This window comes from Schistocerca serialis, chromosome 7 (genome assembly GCF_023864345.2).
Source record: "Schistocerca serialis cubense isolate TAMUIC-IGC-003099 chromosome 7, iqSchSeri2.2, whole genome shotgun sequence".
NCBI classification, from domain to species: Eukaryota; Metazoa; Arthropoda; class Insecta; order Orthoptera; family Acrididae; genus Schistocerca; species Schistocerca serialis.
Window position 1 is genome coordinate 484965754 of NC_064644.1, and position 23604 is coordinate 484989357.

Here is a 23604-nt window from a genome sequence, read left to right on the forward strand (position 1 = left end):
TTACCACTATCGAGAGTCCATCTCTGAGAGCAACTCGGGGAGTTGTTAGTCCCTATGGAAAGAGGTGTTACAACCTTCATACCGCCATTCACAAATTTTTTCTCGCCTTACTATTATTTCATCCCCCTTATTCCATATGGACAGAGTTTGGACTGTCAGGGGATACAATTTTCTGCTCTTCAGCCACATGAGAGCAAACGTTTTAAAAACTTAGTAGAAAAACTGGACATTGCACTTGACAAATGAGAAGAATGTTTTGCACGAAAAAAATGGATCGTAAAAAGGCATTTTTGTTCATTACTTAAAATATGGACACAGGTAAATGGAACCTGAATACTGCTCACATATATAGAGACCAATTGACAATAGCATAAAGTAAAACATAGAAGGACGATGTGGAAACTGATTAAAGTAGATGACAGGATTGATGAGTGGAGGTAGATTGTCAGGCATAAGGATGTCACAGGAGCACAGCACTTAAGGATAATATGTATGAGGTGGGCTATGTCTATGGATGTTAGGAGAAAGGATTTGGGAGGAATGAGGAGAAACGCGGTTCTGAACCAAGAATTAAGAACTAGATGGAGGGGGGTGGAGGGGAGGCAGTTCTGACAAGGGAAAGGTGGTAGGGATCTTCTAAATCTGATAGGAGTGAGATATATCAGGGTGGATTCATGGTCAGGTAAGGAAAAGTGATCAAAGTTTCATCGGAGAGGAATTTAAGTGTGTGTAGTGTTGAGGGAATGTGATGGTAGATGCATGGCAGAGTACCAGGATCAGTCAGCACAGAAGAAATTCGTGATGGGATAGCGTTCATTTACAGGCAATGCAGAATCCTCAGAGGTGTTAAAGATGGCTGACTACAGCAGAGAATCTTATGAGTTGGTAGAGGAGGAAAGTGGGGGGAGGGGGAGGATAAGCGGATCCAAAACGATAGTTGGAATACATGGCAAAGATCTATATGGTGTGATAACATGAATGACGAGCAGAAGCCCATTCTCCATGTTCGGCCAGTTAGTAGTTCTAATAATTTTAGTCTATTGTGGGCTTTGTGCTGAATGGTTGGTAGGAGGAGCTTCCTAGTGACTTGGCGTCAAGTGTTAGTCGGAGGTATTTTAGAGTGCTAGTTAGTGGATAGAATGGTTACAACTGGTAATGCTGAAGTCGTCGGGGTTGGAAGCTGCAGGTTACTCTGCTTGTAACTATTGTCTGAATTTTGATAGCGTTTATTTTGAGGAGCCACTGGTTGCACCACGAGGTGAAATGATTGAGATGGAACTGGATGGATCGTTGGGATTTCTGGACAGTAAGGTAGACAACGAGAAAGTCTGTGTCATTGGCTTAATTTAGGAGACCAACAGGAGGTGAGGTCTTTGGCATATTGGCTGTGCAGAGGTCATACATTAAAGGAGTCAGAGGACAGCACCTGCAGTGGGATGGAAGATGTAGGAGTTGGTGTTGTTGATGGTGACATAAGATGGGCAGTTAGACAGAAAGGATCAGGTGAGGTGGTCATAATTTATGGACGTGCATAGGTCTGGAGCTTAAAGAGGTGGTCAGAATGTCTTACATGGGAGTATGTTTCTTTTCTGATTAAGGGAGATAAAAATGACAGATTTTCAGGTTCTTGGTGGGAGATGAGTGATATAAACGAGTCGGTCATCGGAGTTGAATCGGGGAGGGAAGCTACATTGATGAAGAGGAATGGCTAGGTGTTAATGGATATGTCAGAACTGCAAGAACTTAAAAGCCTTGCCCTCTGTTCCCTTCTAAGAGCTCACTAAACGACATTACCTGTCTAAGCCCCGGACGATGACCTATATCCAAGTGGGCCAGAGTTGCTCTTCTGTCTTTCGTTGTCGTCCTGCCATTGTCGAGGCGATGTCGGTATCTTCATCCTCAGAGCCGCCCGTGGCACCGGTGGAACTCACCCACGTGACGGGTCTCTATGGCACTGGCACCAGCTTGCATCTTTGCTCCTGTGGTGCTTTTGCCTTGGCTGTGTCTTGCTCGGACGACACCGCGCAATCACTGCGTTGCGTGACACCTTCTTCACGTCTCGCGCAGCATCACGTATCGCGTAGGAACACATCCATTTGTTTACAACCATGTCTCCGCAGTAACTAGCAGTAGTCCACCGCACAGACAGTGCACTACTACTCGTCAACAATGAGGATCTGCTCCAACTAATGATCACTCTTCACCGTCATTGGCTGACTGATTTCACTGTAGTGTACGTTCTTAAGTTTACTGAACTACATTCAAACATAACATTAACAATATGCCTTAACACGAAATACCTAGGAAAAGATTTAACAGAACGCGTTGTATATTACAAACACAGCAAAACTTCGCTCCTATATAAAATCTCCAGTTATACCGTCCTCTCGTACTACATCCGTATTTTTAATTAACCTTCGTTCCTTACTAATTAACCCGGTTCGTTTAGCTATATCGAATGGCACCATTTCCTTCGAAGAAACATTCTGTTCCGCTTGTCTTTCTCCTATTTTGTTTCGTTCAATCAATAAAAGAATTCTTGCGCTTTCTGTTAATTCTCTGTCTCTGACAACAAATAAGTTGAATTCGTAAGTTGAATTGTACGTCTATAAACCTTCGTGCCTGCAAAGTTTTACGTTTACCAACTAAAAGTTCAGCTGCATGGGACCTCTTCACTGTACGGTTTCTTTCATCACTCTGCCTCCCAATATACAGCACGCTGACTGGATCTTGTCTCTTTAGAAATGTAGGCTCGCTCACAAAATTCTCCGTTAACATTGATCTCTCCACTGCAGTCTCCTTTAGTTAATTTTCCTCTTGCCCTTCACATACATCTTTGCCTTAGTCCTCTTATTCCCCTTCTCCCTTCTTCCTCGTTATTGACTTGTTTCTTCCCTTCATATTCAACTACCATTGCATCTACTAAAGTCTTCTTTTCACTCTTCCAACTGCATCCATTTTTCCATGATAATACACTACTGACCATTAAAATTGCTACACCAAGAAGACGACGAGCTACAGGCGCGAAATTTAACCGACAGGAAGAAGATGCTGTGATATGCAAATGATTAGCTTTAAAGAGCATTCACACAAGATTAGCGCCAGCGGCGACACCTACAACGTGCTGATATGACGAAAGTTTCCAACCGATTTCTCATACACAAACAGCAGTTGACCGGCGTTGCCTGGTGAAACCATGTTGTGATGCCTCGTCTAAGGAGGAGAAATGCGTACCACCACGTTCACAGAATATGGAATCGATGGGTTCAGGAGGGTAATACGGAACGCCGTGCTGGATCGAAACTGCCTCGTATCACTAGCAGTCGAGATGACAGGCATCTTATCCGCATGGCTCGATCCCTGAGTCAAGAGATGGGGACGTTTGCAAGACAACAACCATCTGCACGAACAGTTCGACGACGTTTGCAGCAGCATGGACTATCAGCTCGGAGACCATGGCTGCAGTTACCCTTGACGCTGCATCACAGACAGGAGCGCTTGCGATGGTGTACTCAACGACGAACCTGGGTGTACGAATGGCAAAACGTCATTTTTTCGGATGAATCTAGGTTCTGTTTACAGCATCATGATGGTTGCATCCGTGTTTGGTGAAATCGCGGTGAACGCACATTGGAAGCGAGTATTCGTGATTGCCGTACTGGCGTACCACCGGCGTGATGGTATAGGCTGCCATTGGTTACACATCTCGGTCACTTCTTGTTCGCATTGACGGCACTTTGAACAGTGGACGTTACATTTCAGATGTGTTACGACCCGTGGCTCTACCCTTGATTCGATCCCTGCGAAACGCTACATTTCAGCAGGATAATGCACGACCGCATGTTGCAGGTCCTGTACGGGCCTTTCTGGATACAGGAAATGTTGGACTGCTGCCCTGGCCAGCACGTTCTCCAGATCTCTCACTAATTGAAAACGTCTGGTCAATGGTGGCTGAGCAACTGGCTCGTCACAAGTCGCCAGTCACTACTCTTGATGAACTGTGGTATCGTGTTGAAGCTGCATGGGCAGCTGTACCTGTACATGCCATCCAAGCTCTGTTTGACACAATGCCCAGGCGTATCAAGGCCGTTATTACGGCCAGAGGTGGTTGTTCTGGCTACTGATTTCTCAGGATTTATGCACCCAAATTGCGTGAAAATGTCATCACAAGTCAGTTCTAGTATAATATACAGGACTATTACAAATGATTGAAGCGATTTCGTAAATTCACTGTAGCTCCATTCATTGACATATGGTCACGACACACTACAGATACGTAGAAAAACTCATAAAGTTTTGTTCGGCTGAAGCCGCACTTCAGGTTTCTGCCGCCAGAGCGCTCGAGAGCGCAGTGACAGCGACAGGAGCCGAGAAAGCGTATGTCGTGCTTGAAATGCACTCACATCAGTCAATCATAACAGTGCAACGACACTTCAGGACGAAGTTCAACAAAGATCCACCAACTGCTAACTCCATTCGGCGATGGTATGCGCAGTTTAAAGCTTCTGGATGCCTCTGTAAGGGGAAATCAACGGGTCGGCCTGCAGTGAGCGAAGAAACGGTTGAACGCGTGCGGGCTAGTTTCATGCGTAGCCCGCGGAAGTTGACGAATAAAGCAAGCAGGGAGCTAAACGTACCACAGCCGACGGTTTGGAAAATCTTACGGAAAAGGCTAAAGCAGAAGCATTTCTTAAACAGGAGATTGGAAAACCGATGGATCGGTCGTGGTGGAGATCATGATCAACAATTCATGTCATGGCCTCCACGCTCTCCCGACTTAACCCTATGCGATTTCTTTCTGTGGGGTTATGTGAAAGATTCAGTGCTTAAACCTCCTCTACCAAGAAACGTGCCAGAACTGCGAGCTCAAATCAACGATGCTTTCGAACTCAGTGATGGAGACATGCTGCGCCGAGTGTGGGAGGAACTTGATTATCGGCTTGATGTCTGCCGAATCACTAAAGGGGCACATATCGAACATTTGTGAATGCCTAAAAAAACTTTTTGAGTTTTTGTATGTGTGTGCAAAGCATTGTGAAAATATCTCAAATAATAAAGTTATTGTAGAGCTGTGAAATCGCTTCAATCATTTGTAATAACCCTGTAGTTGTCCAATGAATACCGATTTATCATCTGCATTTCTTCTTCGTGTAGCAGTTTTAATGGCCAGTAGTGTAATAAGAATATCAATATCACCATCTCCATATCCATGTTTTGCAACATTATTATCTCCAGCTGCTTCGAAAACTTCCTTATCTCTTCCCTCCCTCGTCAGCCCAATATTTTTCTGTTTCGCTCAGCTCACATACGTTCCGGTTTCGGACACTGTACACCTTTGCAGATGCACGCGCTCACGCATACGGGAGAGAAGCCGTACCAGTGCGCTGAGTGCGGCAAAGCGTTCACCCAGCAGCGCAACTACAAGTACCACATGTCGGTGCACGCGGGAACGCACGAGTTCGCGGCGGCGTGTCCCGAGTGCGGCAAGGTGTTCAACAACCGCGGCTACCTCAGCTCGCACATGAAGATCCACCGCAACCGCAGGGAGTACGCGTGCGCCGAGTGCGGGCGGCGCTTCAACCAACGTGTCGCCTACACCACGCACAAACGCATACACACGGGAGAGCGGCCACATGCCTGCTCCCTCTGCGACAAAGCCTTCACGCGCAAGATGCTGCTTAATCAGCACATGCGCACGCACACCGGTGAGAAGCCCTTCAACTGTGAGGTAAGTTATCGGGAACACTGTTTTCTTCCAGCTTACTCCTACTTTCACTGATTAACATTTCCGTCCACATTTCCAAAGCAGACCGGTTCGTGTACAGTAACACACAATAATCTACTTTCTGAGGCACGGGTGTGAGCTAGACTTGGATCCAATCAGGCAGTTTCCCACGCTCGTTCAGGCAAAGGTTGGGATGGCGCCTAGATTGCGCCTTAAGGAATATGATACTCAATGAGTTAAGATACGATAACTCACCGAACAAAGGTTACATGATACTCAGACAGATGGCACATGGGCTATTCCTCTCGTAGATAACCTTGTCGACTGTGGCTTCAGGAAGGACATCGGACCACAAAGTTATATAATAAAAACATAATTTTCCGAGCCCCGAAGAAATAGCCGCTTTACTAGATGGGAAAAGAAGAGAATAGATTATCTTTTAAAACCAACTGGATTGATTTCTATTCATTTTGCTGTTGCTTCTTTAAGAGTATAGATGAAGATGTAGGTTTCTGACGCTACATATTTATAGCTCTTTTACAGTTAAATTGCAAGACACTGGGGTGATATATGGGCGAGCTATTCAAATCTTTATGCTAACATCGTTGTTTAAGTTTTCATTGGTTTCCTAAAATCACTTGAGTGGATTCTGGAATGGCTGGTGAAACAACATCACTATCACTTTCCACTTTTATCCTTTATGAACTGAAATACCGCCTATTCCTTCATTCCTAGAAATTTGTGATGTCGATAATTTGATATCGGCCGCTGTGACCAAGCGGTTCTAGGCGTTTCAGTCCGGAACCACGCTGCTGCTATGGTCGCAGGTTCGAATCCTGCCTCGGGCATGGATGTGTGTCATGTCCTTAGGTTAAGTTACTTTTAAGCAGTTCTAAGTCTACGGGACTGATGGCCTCAAATGTTAGGTCCCATAGTGTTTAGAGCCATTTGAACCATTTGATAATTTGATAAACATGTTGCTCGTTTATGTTGAGAGGCTACTAGGCTAGATGTCCCTCTATGGCATTACGCCAATTTCATTGCGCTACACACAGTTATCACATAAATACTGTTATACAGTAAACTGTCTCTCCACAGCTACATTCCTCACAGTTTGTTGTGAGTGGCACAAACCAGTTTGCTAGTGTCTCTCAGTAGACGTAAGTAGTGGTGATGATTGTTCCACTGAATCAAAAATTTAATGCGTCTTTGTTCTTTTCTGTTCGAAAAACTGACTGTCGTGATTAATGGAATTAAGCACAAGGTTTTGGACCACTGTTCGTTAATTTTGGTTGAATCTGTTCTTCAGTGTAGTCGTTCAATTGATGCTTTCAGTTTTTGTAAGTTCCTGATACAAAGTTAGATTATTTTTCCAATTCATAACATTTTAACTATAAACCGAAACATATTGGTGGTGAACTTCAGCAACTGCATTCTCTTCCACAATTTTAAATCTCAGTGCTAACCTCAACTTTGTTCGTCATTACTCTCTGCACAACCACTTGGAACTCATATTTAAGCCTAATACAGTTGCAGCGCGATGAATCTCACTACGTCACGCAGACAATAAACACAACGCCATTTCTGACTTCTTCCTTTCCTTATCACTGTTTGAAATACAAAAAGTAAAATAGGACACTTTCCCTCAGTTTCAATAGACTTCAACTTTTACAATCTGAATGTCCCTACGATTACTCTAACGTGTTATTCCAGAGTTGCGAAATGTTGGAGAGAATCGTCAACAAGTACAGTAAGCAGCTGTTCTATAGTGATATCCCGTTGCTGTAAGAGTCACTGCCGGCCCTTGGGCATTTCATATTATGCAGATCCTAAATCTACGAATTTAGCTATTTCCAGACAAATGACATACTTAGAATAACCTCTCCTGAACATACCAAAGTAGCGTCTATGAAACCATTTAATGCTTTTAAGTCTCATAAAGTAATGGACTGAGATTATAAATGTGACAGCAGATTGTTTCAGTGTGAAGTAATTCCTGAGAAACACTGACAGATTTGTAACACAGTAAGTATTTTGTTATCTCAAATATGTGTCCTCCTCAGATAATGTTCCCTTGTTTGAAAGAAGTAATGAACCTGTCTCCTTCTAAATGAGACAATTTCCTACATTCTTTGCATTTTTGTGTATACGTCACTGTAGTTTGCTACTACCTGAACTGCATAAGTAAAAACATAACCAAACATGTTTTTTGCAGAAATCTTGTTCCGTGTCTGCACGACTATTTAACAGAAAAAAAGATCAACTATCTGTGCGTTGTGAACCTTGGTCTTAGCTCATGCCTCTGGCATTCTACTGATGTGTTGAGATTTTAGGTGCAAAATATGGAGGTCTTTTAACGTACGTGTACGAAAGCCAAACCACGTTGCCACAAATACTTGTAGCTGTGTCACATCGTTTCAGTACGCTAGCTATATAGTTTCCTTCCTTGTAATTGCTTCTTTAAATCATAGCACACGTAGATTCATGGTCTGTACTGCTATGGTACAGGCTTGTCCATTACGCAATATGTTATAATGGCAACAACAGTCCTAATACATCTTCAGTTTCTATCAAACTTTTACATAAATTGGATATGTGACATCTATAGGAGCTGTGGCTAGTTCACTTAACTGATACCAGTACAATATGCAACATAACCTCATGGATTATTCACATGCCCCCACAAAGAATCATCGATACCTGCGAGAAACACTGCAGTGTAAAATATATCTTCCTCCTAATCACGGAGATTTAATTGTCGTATCACATAGTTGACGAGCTAAATACTTTATGATGGATGTAGAAACGTATTTTCCCCCTACACAATGTTGACCCTAAAGGTCACAAAGTGTAAAGGTCTTTCGAGGAAAGCCTCAAGGTTTTACTCATCTTTCGATTTTAGTACATACTTAGATCTAACGACGGCTGCTCTAGTACGAAGTGCTCCTCATGCATTTTTGAAAAATCGGCATTCGAAATTTTAATAGTCCGATGGAAACTATATGAGAGAATCGACTCCCGACCAGCGGCGCTATCGTGATCAGCTAAGGCGGCACACTGGAAACCTGGCCGTACTGCGTTTAATTTTTATCCTAGTCTTTCATCAAACACTTGTATCCCTACAACGAATCGTATTTCTTCGGAAAACAACGGCAATAAAAACGATAATCATTGTGGTGCAGTTACAGTGAGATTCAATAAAGAAATAATAAAGGGCCATTAATTGATCGATACTGCCGGGCTGGATAGCCGCGCGGTTTGAAGCGCCTTACCACGGTTCACGCGGCTAACCCCGTCGGAGGTTCGAGTCCTCCGTCGGGCATGGGTGTGTCTGTTGTCTTTAGCGTAAGTGAGAGTAAGTAGTGTGTAAGCCTAGGGACTGATGACCTCAGAAGTCTGGTCCCAAAGGAACTTTCCACAAATTTCCAATTTTTATCGATTCTTTCATGGACGTATCGCAGTGAGAGCATATCGAGCTATACCTGATTCGAATAAAGTACCTGTTATTTGCAGTAAGAGCCTCAGTGTATTGATTACAAACGATACAATACCAAGATTGTACCATAATGATTACCGTTATTATCTTTGCTCCTCTCCGTAGAAACATGACTCTTTGTAGTGATACGGGTATTTGGTGGAAGATTAGCAAAAAAAGAATAAAAAAGAATGACGTGCAGACCTTAGCCTTATGTGTTGGCGCCTCTACTCGGCGGCTGGTATCCTCTTGTGATATTTATGAGGGTCACTGCAAAAGAAATGCACACTATTTGTTTGAAATCCATCTTTTATTTTACAAGTTTGAAAGTTTTACAGTGTGTAGATACATCCTTTAGGAACAATATTTTCATTTCTCCAGGGTAAAATTCTGGACCACCCTGTTGGAGTCACTGTTTGGCAGCGTGCACAAGGGAGTCATCATCTTCAAACCTTGTTCCACGAAGAGAGTCTTTCAGTTTCCCTAAGAGTTGATAGTCACATGGAGCCAGGTCAGGACTGTAAGGCGGGAGTTTCAGTGATGTCAATCCGATATTTGTGATCGCTTCCATGGTTATTTGACTGACATGTGGCCGTGCATTGTCGTGCAACAGCAAAGCATCCTGCTTTTGCCGATGTGGTCGAACGCGACTCAGTCGAGCTTGAAGTTTCTTCAGTGTCGTCACATATGCATCAGAATTTATGGTGGTTGTACTTGGCATGATGTCCACAAGTAAGAGTCCTTCGGAATCGAAAAACACCTAGCCATAAATTTTCCAGCAGAAGGTGTGGTTTTGACTTTTTTTTTCTTGGGTGAATTTGCATGATGCCACTCCATTGATTGCCTCTTCGTCTCTGGTAAAAAATGATGGAGCCATGTTTCATCACGTGTCACAATTGTTCTAAGAAATTCATCTCCACCATTCTCGTACTGTTCCAAAAGTTCGCTGCATACCTTTTTTCTTGTTTCTTTGCGAGCCACTGTCAACCTCCTGGGAACCCACCTGGCACAAACCTCTTTTAACGCCAACACTTTCAGTATTCTGCAAACACTCCCTTCCACTATCCCAACGTAGCGTGAAAATTCGTTCGCTGTGATGCTTCTGTCAGCAGTCACCATTTCGTTAACTCTCTACACATTTTGCGGAGTGTGTGCAGTACGAGGCCTGCCGCTGTGAGGACAATCCTCAATATTGCCGTGTCCGCTTTCATCACGTAACCTGCTTCCCCACCGACTAACTGTACTGCGATCGACAGCAGCATCTCGATACACCTTTTTCAACCTCTTGTGGATGTTTCCCACTGTCTCGTTTTCGCAGCACGTTGCTTCTGACGAACGTCAAGTGTAGCAGCCATCATGAAGACATGCTGTGACGTCGCCACTCACGGGAACAGGTTGAACTAAGTTTGAAAACAAGCGGTAAGAATGTATCTGCACACTGTAAAACTTTCACATGCAGAATAAAAACTGTATTTTTACAAAAATAGTGTGCATTTCTTTTGGAGTGACCCTCGTACCTGTCATTTGCAGTAAGAGCGTCAGTGTATTGAAAAGTATACAAACGATACAATACCAAGATTGTACCATAATGATTACCATTATTATCTTTGCTCCTCTCCGTATAAACACGATTTTTTTGTAGTAATACGAGTATTTGGTGGAAGAAAAGAGTGACGTAGCTGCAATGTAGTACAAGAAGACGTGCAGACCTTAGCCTTATGTGTTGGCGCCTCTACTCGGCGGTTTGTATCCTCTTGTGATATTTAACAGGATCGTGATACTTGGAATGTTAAGTTTTGGAAACGCTTGAGAAGGGCATCGTACTACAGCAACATTTGTTACGTACAAGTATTTACTAAAATCTTGTCGAACAAGGGGAAAATCGGTGACCCATTAGATGTAGGACTCCAGTGTGACTGAGTTTGGTGCTCTACCTGAGAGCTGTTTGTGTGCAGGTGTGCGGGAAGCGGTTCGCGGACCGCAGCAACATGATGCTCCATCAGCGCCTGCACTCCGGCATCAGGCCGTACAGCTGCGGCGAGTGCGCCAAGGCGTTCACCAAGAAGCACCACCTCAAGGCGCACATGTCCTGCCACACGGGGCTGCGGCCGCACGCCTGCGACCGCTGCGGCGCGCGCTTCAGCCAGTCCAGCAACATGCGCACGCACCGCAAGAAGTGCACAGCGCCGGGTCCGCCGCGCGGGGGTGGTGTCGGCGTCGAGGGCGGCGCCGGCGGAGGAAGCGGCGGGCCCACGGCGAGAGCGGCGGGCGCCAGCGTCATCATGCGCGTGTCCGGCGAACTAGTGCAGCGCGTGCTGCATCGCACCGACGATGTAGCCGCCGCCAGCGCCCGAAACGTCATGTTCACTACCGGCTCCGCTACGTCTCTCGCGGCTCCGACAGCCACCCACACAAGAAAAGTTGAGAAGGCTCCACTCTCGAACTGCAATGGCTCAGATACTGCCTGAGTCGCCGCGAGCCAATATGCCAAGGCAATGCCCGTAATTAATTGTAAGAGACGATTATGTAGCAGCATCCACATTAAGTGTTATTATCGTATTTAAGTTTTATTCAGCAGTGTTGCTTTTGGTGTAATGCTGTTGTCTATATGATTAACTTCTCATGGTTGGGGTTCACAGTCATATAATATTTCTTAAAAGACATCATAGTCGCCGTTGCCCGTATATAATATTTATTATTAATATTTAACACTGCAAAAGTTGCCAAAACACAAAAAATACAAAAGTGAATGACGGGGTGTATACACATAATTAAGCAAATATTTCATTAAGATATTAGCGCACTTATAAAAGTTGATGAGAAATGAAACATTTAATTGCATTCGAAGAATGTGATTTATTATATCAATCTACTTCAACAGTGATTCATAGAACTGTACACCTATTTTAGACACTCATCCAAAACATTTTAAGCGATTTCGATGGAATAGTATACATATTTACTTGGTCGTGTTTCCTATAATAGAGCCTGGTTGAAGGATGCATCCTGTATTTGTGCGGAGGCATTGTGATGTTTTGTCCCAATTTGTGGTGCTGCACAATCAACTGGATTGCTAGCGAGCGTTTTACGTCATTCACATTCGTAAAATATATACGCATACAAGGTATTATGTATCAGAGCTCTGTCTTCATCTCATTTACGAGCGCTTAAGTCAACGTGAGACCTTATTAACAGATAACACAGGTATTATCCTCTATTATGTTACAAATAAATATTCACATCATATCCTACTGCCCTTTACAATCATAGCACTATTTTGGAAGCTGTATGATGTCGACAGATGAAAAGACTTTACGGTATAAAGCTCATAAGTTGTATCCTTGGTATGCACTATCTTTGCTACGTGCACAGACAGTATCTTTAGTAAACGTATTTTCGCGCCAAAGGACTTAGCTCCACATGTTGTCAGTGCACCTGAACTTGTATGTATGATGGATTATTAGAACGATGGTAACATTGACAGTTCAGTACACATTTAACAACATATTACGATGTAAGAAGTGTCGTACTCATCGGATCTTGTTGGACTCTCACAGTCAAAAGGCTGCATTTTGACGACGACATGTAATGTCAGATAGTCTTATATTCTGACACAATGTAAGTAATGTACATATCTCACCAATATTTATAAGTGCGCTACTATCTTAATGAAATGAAATGCTTGCTTAATTATGTATACACACCCTGTGCTTCCCTTTTGTATTTTTTGTCTTTACGTAACTTTTGCAGTGTTACTTGAAAATGGCCATAAGGCCGAAATTGCAATCGTAATAATAAATATTTTGTACACTCAACGGCGATTATGATGTCTTTTAAGAAATGTCCTCTATGTATTTTCCAGCCCTTCCAACGTTCCCAATACTCTTGAAAGCGACTCAGTGGTAATCTTCGTTTCCTTACCTAACTGATGGCTCTGACTGCACTCTACAATTTTTATTATTTCACTCCACATTATCAAATTCTGGAAATTCTGTCCCATCATCAAATGTGGCCTGAAAACTCGAGGAAATAAATCGAAAACATGTCTATTGTGTAAATCGGTCTATACTTTTTGTCACCATTCACAAAGAGCAATAAAACTGAATTTGATCCACCGTCAAATAGCCACTTCACTGCATCCAGTTATTTTTAGCAGAATGTCTCTTACTGAGAATGGCAACAGATAAGATTAGTCATGTGATATAAATAATAATGATCATTGATCCTTCCATTTGACATTTTAGGCGGGCTGTGAACAGTTACTTATTTTGCTAACCACAGCCTATGAAAACAGATTACATGCAACTGTGTTGCTCTCCATTCCTACAGCCGTCATAGATTTCGCGTAAAGACTGTCTCATCTTGAGAAATTCTTTCCCCATTTCATCTTACATCTTCCTAAAATTTTACTACTTTTGTTTTCCTTTGTATCAAAACAACAGAACGAATTAAACTAATCAGCTTTGTTCAACGCTTTACAGAAGCACATTGCAGTGAATCCTTAATAATCATATGAATTTATTACACCGCACTCATCTTCACATGCTCCACATGGAACTCTTTGAACTCTGCATTATCTCTTGTTTATGAACTCTGTTAGAATTTTAGCAGTAATCTTGTCCATCAATGTCTTACATACATTTTCGTGGCATCTATCACCAGTCATTGAGCAATATGGCATCTTTGAACATATATTTACATACTTGAATATTCATTACGTAATTAATTGTAAACACTGATCCAATGCAGTACCATACGAAACAGCGTTGATAAAATTAACGCCATCGTCACCCATATCTCAATCTCTTTATTAGTGACACTACCAGCTTCTTCCGAAATAACTAATATGCCTTAGAAAATGAAATATTCTGTGAAGATTTTGGCAGAAAATTGTAGCTCCGCCATTTCTGTCTAATGCTTCTGATTTAACAGTGTTCTACTGATGTTAATTGCACACATGCCTTTGTTCCACCACGTTTCAAATTTTCCCTGTTTTATTCCCCGGGTTTTCTGTTAATCACGTCTCCCTGTTAAACGGAAGATTACTTGTAGAGGACCGGTTTAGGTAACGGTTCCTCATTTCCAAGCTAATACGTAACAGTAGCAATTTTAAATTGTTTCGAGGGCAAATCTCCACTCTTGTCGGTCTTCTTTGCTTCACTCTTTTTGCAAATTGTTGCTTCATATACAGCACAATCCTTTCAGTTGTTCGAGTCTTCAGTTCTGTTTTACTGGGGCTTGCCTTAATTTCTACTACTATATTTTGCGTTGACCAATGGTTTCTTTCTGTGCTTTTGCTCTATGTGTATCACAAACAGTCTCATTAATAACTAAATAGCGAGTTCATTTCAGATGAAAGTTCTCCCATTGCTCCAGTAGTTTTTACTAATGCGAAATTTTTGTGTACTTCGCCACTATTTGACATCAGAACGTGTTTTATGAAGCTTCTAATAGACGGATGTATTTAATTCCATAAAATATCTCCATCAGTGGTGTAAAGTAATGGTTTACAAGGAGGACAAGCAGAGAACTAAAAATAATTTGTATGGGCCGTACATATGAATGAGAAGTGTTCCAATTATGTTACAGGATCAACATAAAGAATCAAGGACACTGTTAGCGAGATAAAATCTCTTACAATAAACGAGACAAGAGACGACCAGTTATCAAATCTGCGCTATGTAAGCTACTGTCGTTTTCAGATTGATACAATATCATAAATATCAACACGTTATGGAACTAATTTTCGTTTTCTAAAATCTCATCACCAATACCAAAGAATGATGTGTATCTCGTCTTTACTTACCTATAACGAAAGTATTATGTGTCTAGTCCTATTGAATCATTTGCAAAAGTGGGATGTTTTGACACTGATGATGTTACAAGGTCCGCCAGGTCGAATCATCTGTTTATTGATCTATTTCGTTCGACGGAGACCCACCAGTCAAACCACATACTTGGGTTTCTTAAATTTTCGTGTAAAGCACTTACATCACAGAAACTGTGACTTAGTAATTTTCCGTAATGTCATGTAGCATTAAGTATGGTGCTGTTACGCATTAGCATGTTGCTCACTCATCTGTTAGAGATTCTTATTACAACAGCAATCCATAATTAAATGAAACCTGTGAGAACTTGCATTGTGCTGATGATAACTGATAGCGTATTTTCCACATTCGAAATTCCATGCCGTAAGTAAGCATTGAGCAAATTATGTGGGATCGTTCAGTCGAAATATTCAGTCTCTGTAAAAGATCGTATTACTTCATAATGGATTCAAATCTTCTTAAAATATGGATAGGTTGTAACATTTCCTGGTATATATTTATCTCACATTTATTTCATGCTCTTCTAGTCACGTAAAAATGAACAAAGTCTTTAAGTTTCGGAAGCTGTAATTTATTTTTAATTCTTAAATTACTTGGATGTATCTTCATTCAAAGGTTCAGGGCATATTTTCTGTTATCGGGAACTGAAGACCTAAAAGACATTACCAGTAATAGGTCTAGAATCGCATTCCTTTTCAGTTGCTTTCTGGTTACTCGAGTTCATCAACAATTGTTTGTCTACGAATTTTATATCGTTATCACATCTATTCGGAATGCTTTTACCTACCTGGATGTTTTTCATCAAGCTTAACAGAAAATGTTATTCAGATTTTCATTTCCTTTAAAAGCCCTAAAATAAAACAGAAATAAGAAATGTTCCAAAATTATTTTATCCAGTGGAAGAACACTTTGCTTCCAAAGATTTAATTTAGTCCTTGGTTCACCATTACTATACACCGTGTATAACGCATGCGGAACACTATTACCCAAAAGCAGAATCATAGACAGGTACATTGTTGTTAGCTAAATATTAACCCCAACACTGCTGTGAAAAGCAGACTGTGATGGCCTATTCTTCCACAGTAGGCAATGTAGTCGGGAATGATTCAGTATATTTTCGTATCCCATAATTTTTGTACGAGATTTCTGTAATTTTTTTTCTAAACGTTGACGTGGCTTGTATTAGGTCACGTGTAGAGAAACTCCCTGCCCCTATGCCGACATAAGGGAGCGCATAATCATTTGTTGGCGACATAGTCCCTGTCACATCCGCTTGTCTTTCAGTAATTTGGCAATAAATCGGTATGACTAATACATCCACACCACTCTATCTCCAGCTTCATGAATAGGTTATATTGGTACTAAATATCAATTTTTAAGTCTTCTTAATCTGGATGCTGCTACTGAATAATATAATTTTTGTCTTTTGAATCATCGAGTATTGTATTCTCTTGTGCGTTCTACTCTTGTTGTGAGAGTACAGTTAACAAACCTTATATAGCTCTTTATAAGAACGACCGAGAAAAGCGATTACCACAGGTAATGATGCTTTTATAAGAAGAACTATTCCAGGTACTGATATCTAGTTTTGGTAAGGGTTGTGAATGAACCTTCGACTTCGAAATTGAGGGACACTACAAATGGAAACTGGAAAGGAACTTGATTTTTATGAAGTTAATTTGATTTTCAAATGTTTTATTGAATTTTCTGAGTTTCCAGTCACTGCATTTGTTGCACATATGCTTCAGGGAACTTAATCAAAACTGTTATATATGCCTGCCTTGCTACTCCCTGCAGCTTATGGGTCTTCGGCTGTTCACAAATGTCTATGGAAAACTAACCTATCTCACGATGTCAGTACTCCATAAAACTTTGTCTTCTAGTGTGCAATATTCCCTTCATCTGCTGCTTCGACCTTTTACTCGTGTTTTCTTTTCACAGAACAGAATATTTCAAGTGGTTCGATTCCAATTATGAGACTGCTTTCTCAGTATTAGAGTCGCAGCAATTTTGTTACTTTTATTTTTTAGAAACTGTTTTTCGAACCTTTTACTCAGGTTTTCTTTTCACAGAACAGAATATTTCAAGTTGTTAGATTCCAATTATGAGACTGCTTTCTCAGTATTAGAGTCGCTGCAATTTTGTTACTTGTATTTTTTAGAAACTGGTTTTCGAATTTGGTTTCTGTTATATTACGCCGCCCACAGTACTCAGAATATTTGTTTAACACTACAAACGTCTCGCCAACAAACATTGTGCCTTGTGGCGTCACCAAATCATTATCTGGAGGGAGCTGTAAAAAACACAGGACTTTTTAAGTTGTTGCATTGGGTGATCTCAGCAATATTTACAAAAAAGCGAACCGTGTACATGGAGGTTGTTTTTTGAAAAGACGACAAACAAACAAAGAATAGAGTAGCTTGTAAGTTCTTACTTCACAGTGGCCGGCCGAGGTGACCGAGCGGTTCTAGGCGCTACAGTCTGGAACCGCGCGACCGCTACGCTCGCAGGTTCGAATCCTGCCTTGGGCATGGATATGTGTGATGTCCTTAGGTTAGTTAGGTTTAAGTAGTTCTAAGTTCTAGGGGACTGATGACCTCAGAAGTTAAGTCCCATAGTGCTCAGAGCAATTTGAACCATTTTGAACTTCACAGTGTAGATTTGAAATGCCATCCATGGGTTCACAAGTGAAGCTTGAATTGTAGAAAATTGAGGGCCAAACTATCTAGAGCTCCTTTTGTATATGAATTTTTATATTTGTAGCACGATGCATGGAAACAACAGTTCTGTTGTTAGAGCTGCCATATGGCGTAATAAATGTAATATAATGCGCATACATAGGGGCAGAAATCCATTCCAGTACGATTATGCCATAGGTGGTAAATCATTGGAAGCGGTAACGACCGTAAAATACTTAGGAGTTACTATCCGGAGCGATCTGAAGTGGAATGATCACATAAAACAAATAGTGGGAAAAGCAGGCGCCAGGTTGAGATTCATAGGAAGAATTCTAAGAAAATGTGACTCATCGACGAAAGAAGTAGCTTACAAAACGCTTGTTCGTCCGATTCTTGAGTATTGCTCATCAGTATGGGACCCTTACCAGGTTGGATTAATAGAAGAGATAGACATGATCCAGCGAAAAGCAGCGCGATTCGTCATGGGGACATTTAGTCAGCGCGAGAGCGTTACGGAGATGCTGAACAAGCTCCAGTGGCGGACACTTCAAGAAAGGCGTTACGCAATACGGAGAGGTTTATTATCGAAATTACGAGAGAGCACATTCCGGGAAGAGATGGGCAACATATTACTACCGCCCACATATATCTCGCGTAATGATCACAACGAAAAGATCCGAGAAATTAGAGCAAATACGGAGACTTACAAGCAGTCGTTCTTTCCACGCACAATTCGTGAATGGAACAGGGAAGGGGGGATCAGATAGTGGTACAATAAGTACCCTCCGCCACACACCGTAAGGTGGCTCGCGGAGTATAGATGTAGATGTAGATGTGAGTGCAGCCGGCCCAAACACAGTATTACAAATAAAGAAAGCATATCCGATGATGCTTTCGCACCAGTTTTTATGGCAGTACGTTTGACAGGAGAGCATTCGTCTGGTTGATAGTAGAGGTGGTTTTCCGAATTTTTGGCTAAAGTTTATGGTGGGTGTGATATCACTATTTAGAAGAAATTGTTTTCCTAAGTTTCCCTATATTTTAAAAGGGAACTGTACCACCTTTTTCGACATATTCCTGTTCGAAAACACATGTAACTAATGGGTTATTAGATTATATGATTATGGTGGATAAATGAGAAGATTAAGACAACTACATTTATTCAGATACACTTAAGTCAAGTCTTATGTTACGAGTACATCCTTTTAATCTCTGGTTTACTAGAACTAACATCTTGAAATGACTGTACTAATCACGGAAGGCTTCCAGGTAGTATTTCTCGCTTATTTTTACTGCATACCGATGTTTAATGTAAGAAAAAGGTCAAAAGGTAAAGTAGAAATTCTTTCACAACCTGCTTCACTGCTGATAAACGGAGAATTCGTGGTTTATTGATCTCTGTAGGACTTGCTTATGTATGTGGATCAATGATCTGTGATACGTTTTTACTATTGATCTCCCATGAAGATATAAACACCATTTCAGTATGAGATAGACAGAGTGACGAAATCCAAAAGTACGTTTCATATCTAGATTTTCGATGACCTAACTATGTGAGATAAAATATGAGACAAAAGGGTGAGGATATTGGTATGAACACATACCTAGTTCCTACTTGGCTTTTCTGTGTTGATGGCCCCCTTTGTTGATGAGAATCTCTATGAAAAAACATATTTCACTTATTTTTGTGTAAATTTTACATATATTTTCAATAAAGAAGTTGCTAAAAATAAATTGTTCTAATTTCCTCTATTCCATATTACGTTATATTACTCTGATATTAGGTATCCAGATGCATGTAGTATCAGACGTGTGGAACAAAAGATATAATAGCAGTCAGAAACGATTAAAAACTGAAAATTCGTAGTTTAGCATCAAGTATTAATGGAGAAGACAGCTGGTAACTCATGGTATTAGTGTGTTTCTGTAAATCATTACTGATTGAGTCAGATAACATTACAAAATTAATATTTGTAAGTATAATATCAGAAAACGTTTCACATAAGATTGTTAAAAGCGTTAACGAGTTAGTTCTCTGACTAATTGTTTCACTCAGCGAAAATACGATAGTTAAAATCGAAAACTTTTTCACCTTTTTCCTTGGATATAGGCTGCTCTATATGGTACACAGTGGGTTCTAGGCGAATCATTACAATGGTGAGTATGAAACGTTCATCCGTAAATTCCTACAAAGTTTCTTAATAATTAACCCTTTACGAGACAGGGACTTGAAGCTCGCAACTTTCAACTTACAACGATGTGAAAAAATCAGCAATTGTAACTGTACAGAAAATCTCAGTAGAAAAATGTTGCACCTCATGAAGCGCTAATTGGAGTGACACGAACTTGGCACTTCGTTAAGGCTTAATACAGTTATGTGGGTGTAAAATTATAACACTGACATTTTGATTGCTGGAACACTAACAATGCTACGACAATAGATCAACTGAATCATGAATGACAAGCAGTGCAGTTAGATTCGTGTAAACTGATTCACTGAATGAACGCTCAACATTTACCTGAGCTAGTTACTATAATTTGAGAGTGCACCCTGGCTTGCTCTAACCAGACGGTTTTAGATACTAGACTGCAGTGGACGTTGATTGGTAGGGGATTTTGATTAATAGGTTGTCGAGCAGACAGCACTGATTACAGGCACACTGAACAAAATTAACGTACGCGGTCGGAGCTTCGGTAGTGATCGGGCCTTAGAAAGAGCTTCTGCACATTTGCAGTGGCGTGGAAAGGGGTGGGGAGGCGTTTGGGGGTGCGGGAAAGTCCGTGCAGCGCGGTCGGCACCAAGTACTAGCTCCATGGGGGTGACAAGACTTATATATTCTGTGGCACGAGCTGCAAAAATATTTTTTTCGTCATACAATGCTGAAACTTTAGAGAGTGGTCAGGCAACGAGAGAGTTCATGTATTTTGGGTATGGAGTGGGCCTGACACCTTTCCATGGGTGCATTTTACTGCTACAGTAGTGTGCAAAGAAAATAGTGTATTTTCTCCGATTGTCTACATGTCTGGAACAGCGTAACCAGAGTCAGCGTCGGCGTTATTGTCTCACCTTAAATAGGCAGTACATAAGTGTCTGAATAGACGCGAATGTTGGCATTGTCCTGCTATCGCACATGACAGAATAAAATATTCATTCATTTGTACGCTGTGATGAAATTATTTATAAATTTTGTATGTAATGTTTTCTTCTCTTCGTCGTAAGACTAAGGGGCTTCACTTTTCTTAGTGCGGTAAGCCTGGAAATTCTTTCTGGCTAGTTCATCTACATGTGCATCCACATAGATACTCCGCAAGCCACCGTAAGGTGGCGCAGGGTACTCTGTACCACTGCGAGTCATTTTCTTTCCTGTTCAACTCACAAACAGAGCAAGGGAAAAGGAGAGTCCATGTGTAGCCGTATGAGCCCTAATTTCTCTATCTTATCTTCGTGATCCTTACTCACAATGTATTTTGGCGGCAGTAGAATCGTTCGGCAGTCAGCTTCAAATTTCAGTCCTCTAAATTTGCTCAGTTGTGTTTCTCAAAAAGAACCTCCAGGAATTTCCTTTTGAGGTCTCGAAGCATCTCCATAAGACTTAACGTGTTGTTCGAAACACTGGTTTGTGACGGATATTCGTGATGAAACTGTGAGATGTTTCTCTGTGCTTGAGATGATAACATTTTAAACACTGAGTACAGCACTCATTCTGATATTGCTGCCACTTCTCGCTAGGGCGCCCATACCCAGGAGCAAAGGGAGCGTTGCGGTCCTCCCAACATCTAGACCTCTGGGAAAGGAAAATCGTAGTGTAGTCACGCGTTTTTCTTTAAAGAAAATGATTTAAGAGTTGGCATTTCCAATTTCTTAACAGGGCCGCAACTGGAATTTTTTATGAGCAGTTGCAAGTCGCCATTTGTCTTCGAAGATATTAAAAATACTCCATACCCCCTCGTCTAACACCACACCATCACAAACTATTTTATGGGCAGCCTTGAAATGTAGTATTTAAAGGGTTGTAGTAAATAACGGGAACTTTCTGATCTGGACGGAAACAAATGAGACATCAGCCATTTACCCAAACGGTCCCTACTAAAGGACGCATCATTATTTTCACATATCGACCTGGAGGTAGGGTGGTCAAGTGCTCAGACGGGCGAAAGTAGAACCCAACCGTTGCTACTAGTTTGGTACGTTACATTCTGTAGTGTAACAATAAGACATCGAAAATTACAAGAAAATACAATAAGGTTTCATTATCTAATGCAACCATGACATCAATTAGTGGCATTACTCGATAGTTAAACATTAAGAACATATTTAAAAGGGGACAAAATATGCCTATTGTTTACTAATCGTGAATTTATGACCTTTACAGGGAAAGATACATGACAGCATATTCTCCTACAGAATATCTTATGACTGAAGAGAAACTCATTCCATGTCGGGAGCGCTGACTTTTTAACGTTATTTTCCAAAGGATCCAAAACAATTTGGAATGATAGGTGATTGCGATAGTGGCACATAGAAGTTTGTATTTGGGCAAAGGTTTTGCCGGAACGCCGTCTGATAGTTCGTTCAGGCAGTCTAATTTGCTATCGCGTTTTCTTAAACATCATGTTACTCACATGAAAGAGTCACGGAGAAACACAAGCTTTCATAACACATGCCAGTGTCCCAGATGGCAGAACACTGATCGACTAAAAACTGACTTTATTTGGAATTTGGAAATTGTACACAATAACAGACTCGTAATTCTTGCTGAGATTCACCTCAATAAACATAGAAATGTTGAGTTTAAGTTTGCTTGGATGGGCGAGACAAATGGGTATTCTGTCTTACGTTCTGCGGAAGTTACACTACGTAGTTCTAATATAAACAATGGAAAGTGACAACATCCGTGAAGAAGTCTGTGAAAAATGTGACTTTCAACTACTTCACTAACTAAGGATTGGACACATGCAAACACCTATGTGACAGGTACACTACTGGGCGTAAAACAAGCATCAAGCATATAATTTAAAATGTAGGCATCAACATGAAACGAAATCGTCCATGTGACACACACAGCAAGAAAGAAGGAAAAGAAACAGACCGCTACAGTTTTGGAAGACCTATCGCTGGTCAGGTCAAAGCTTAAATTTGTTAAAGCGTCACCATATTATTAAAAAAGCGCCAGATCAAAAATTCGTGGAAGAAGATGTAAAATGTCTACTGTAGTAGTAACAGACTATGAGCAGGTTGAACAGGCATTACAATGGTCTATATGACTTAACAAGCACATACATTAGTAACAAGAGAATATATGGATTTCATCTAAATTTAGTTACTGAGTGAATAATAGAAAAATATTAACAATGATTAAGCAGGCACAGTAATAAATGAAGAACCTTTTGGATAACACAACCTGTAGACACTGATAATCACTCAACCACATCACTGTATGGGCAAGAAGAAACGTAATACCTATACTCTAGATCGAACAGATAGAAAGTGAGAAAAAAATACTATTGCATATGGCAGTAACACAACCTAGTTAAATCTCACTCGATTAGAGTGACCTCATAAAACCTCATAATATTCAGAAATGAATGTTTGTGCTTAAGGACAACAGCAGCTGACATATATAAAGATTCAAATACGTCACATATATCATTCAGTCATTAATATTGCTCATGGTACAGTTTAATGTTTTCCACATGGTGCCTGCCCTTGTGGCATGAGGTATGCTGATGGTTACACCCTCAAAATATGTTATATACTCTTTCCATTTGCTATGTTTCCAGTTTCGCTCCTGGCCATCTGATGCATCGTGCCTTGAGTTCTAATATCCGTAGCTTCCACGGTCGCCTCTGTAACCACCATGGCCACAGAAACCACCATAATGTCTCCTGTCATTATTA

General features: G+C 41.1%; 1 protein-coding gene across 1 annotated transcript in view; it reads left to right on the forward strand.

The window, feature by feature from the left end:
- Positions 1–5341: 5341 nt before the first annotated feature.
- Positions 5342–23604, forward strand: part of LOC126413162 (gastrula zinc finger protein XlCGF49.1-like) — a 30578-nt gene continuing 12315 nt past the window's right edge. The window contains exons 1-2 of the mRNA XM_050083056.1: positions 5342–5728; positions 11156–11405. Of these exons, the coding sequence (XP_049939013.1) occupies positions 5342–5728; positions 11156–11405 (637 nt within the window). The remainder of the gene's footprint in view (positions 5729–11155; positions 11406–23604) is intronic.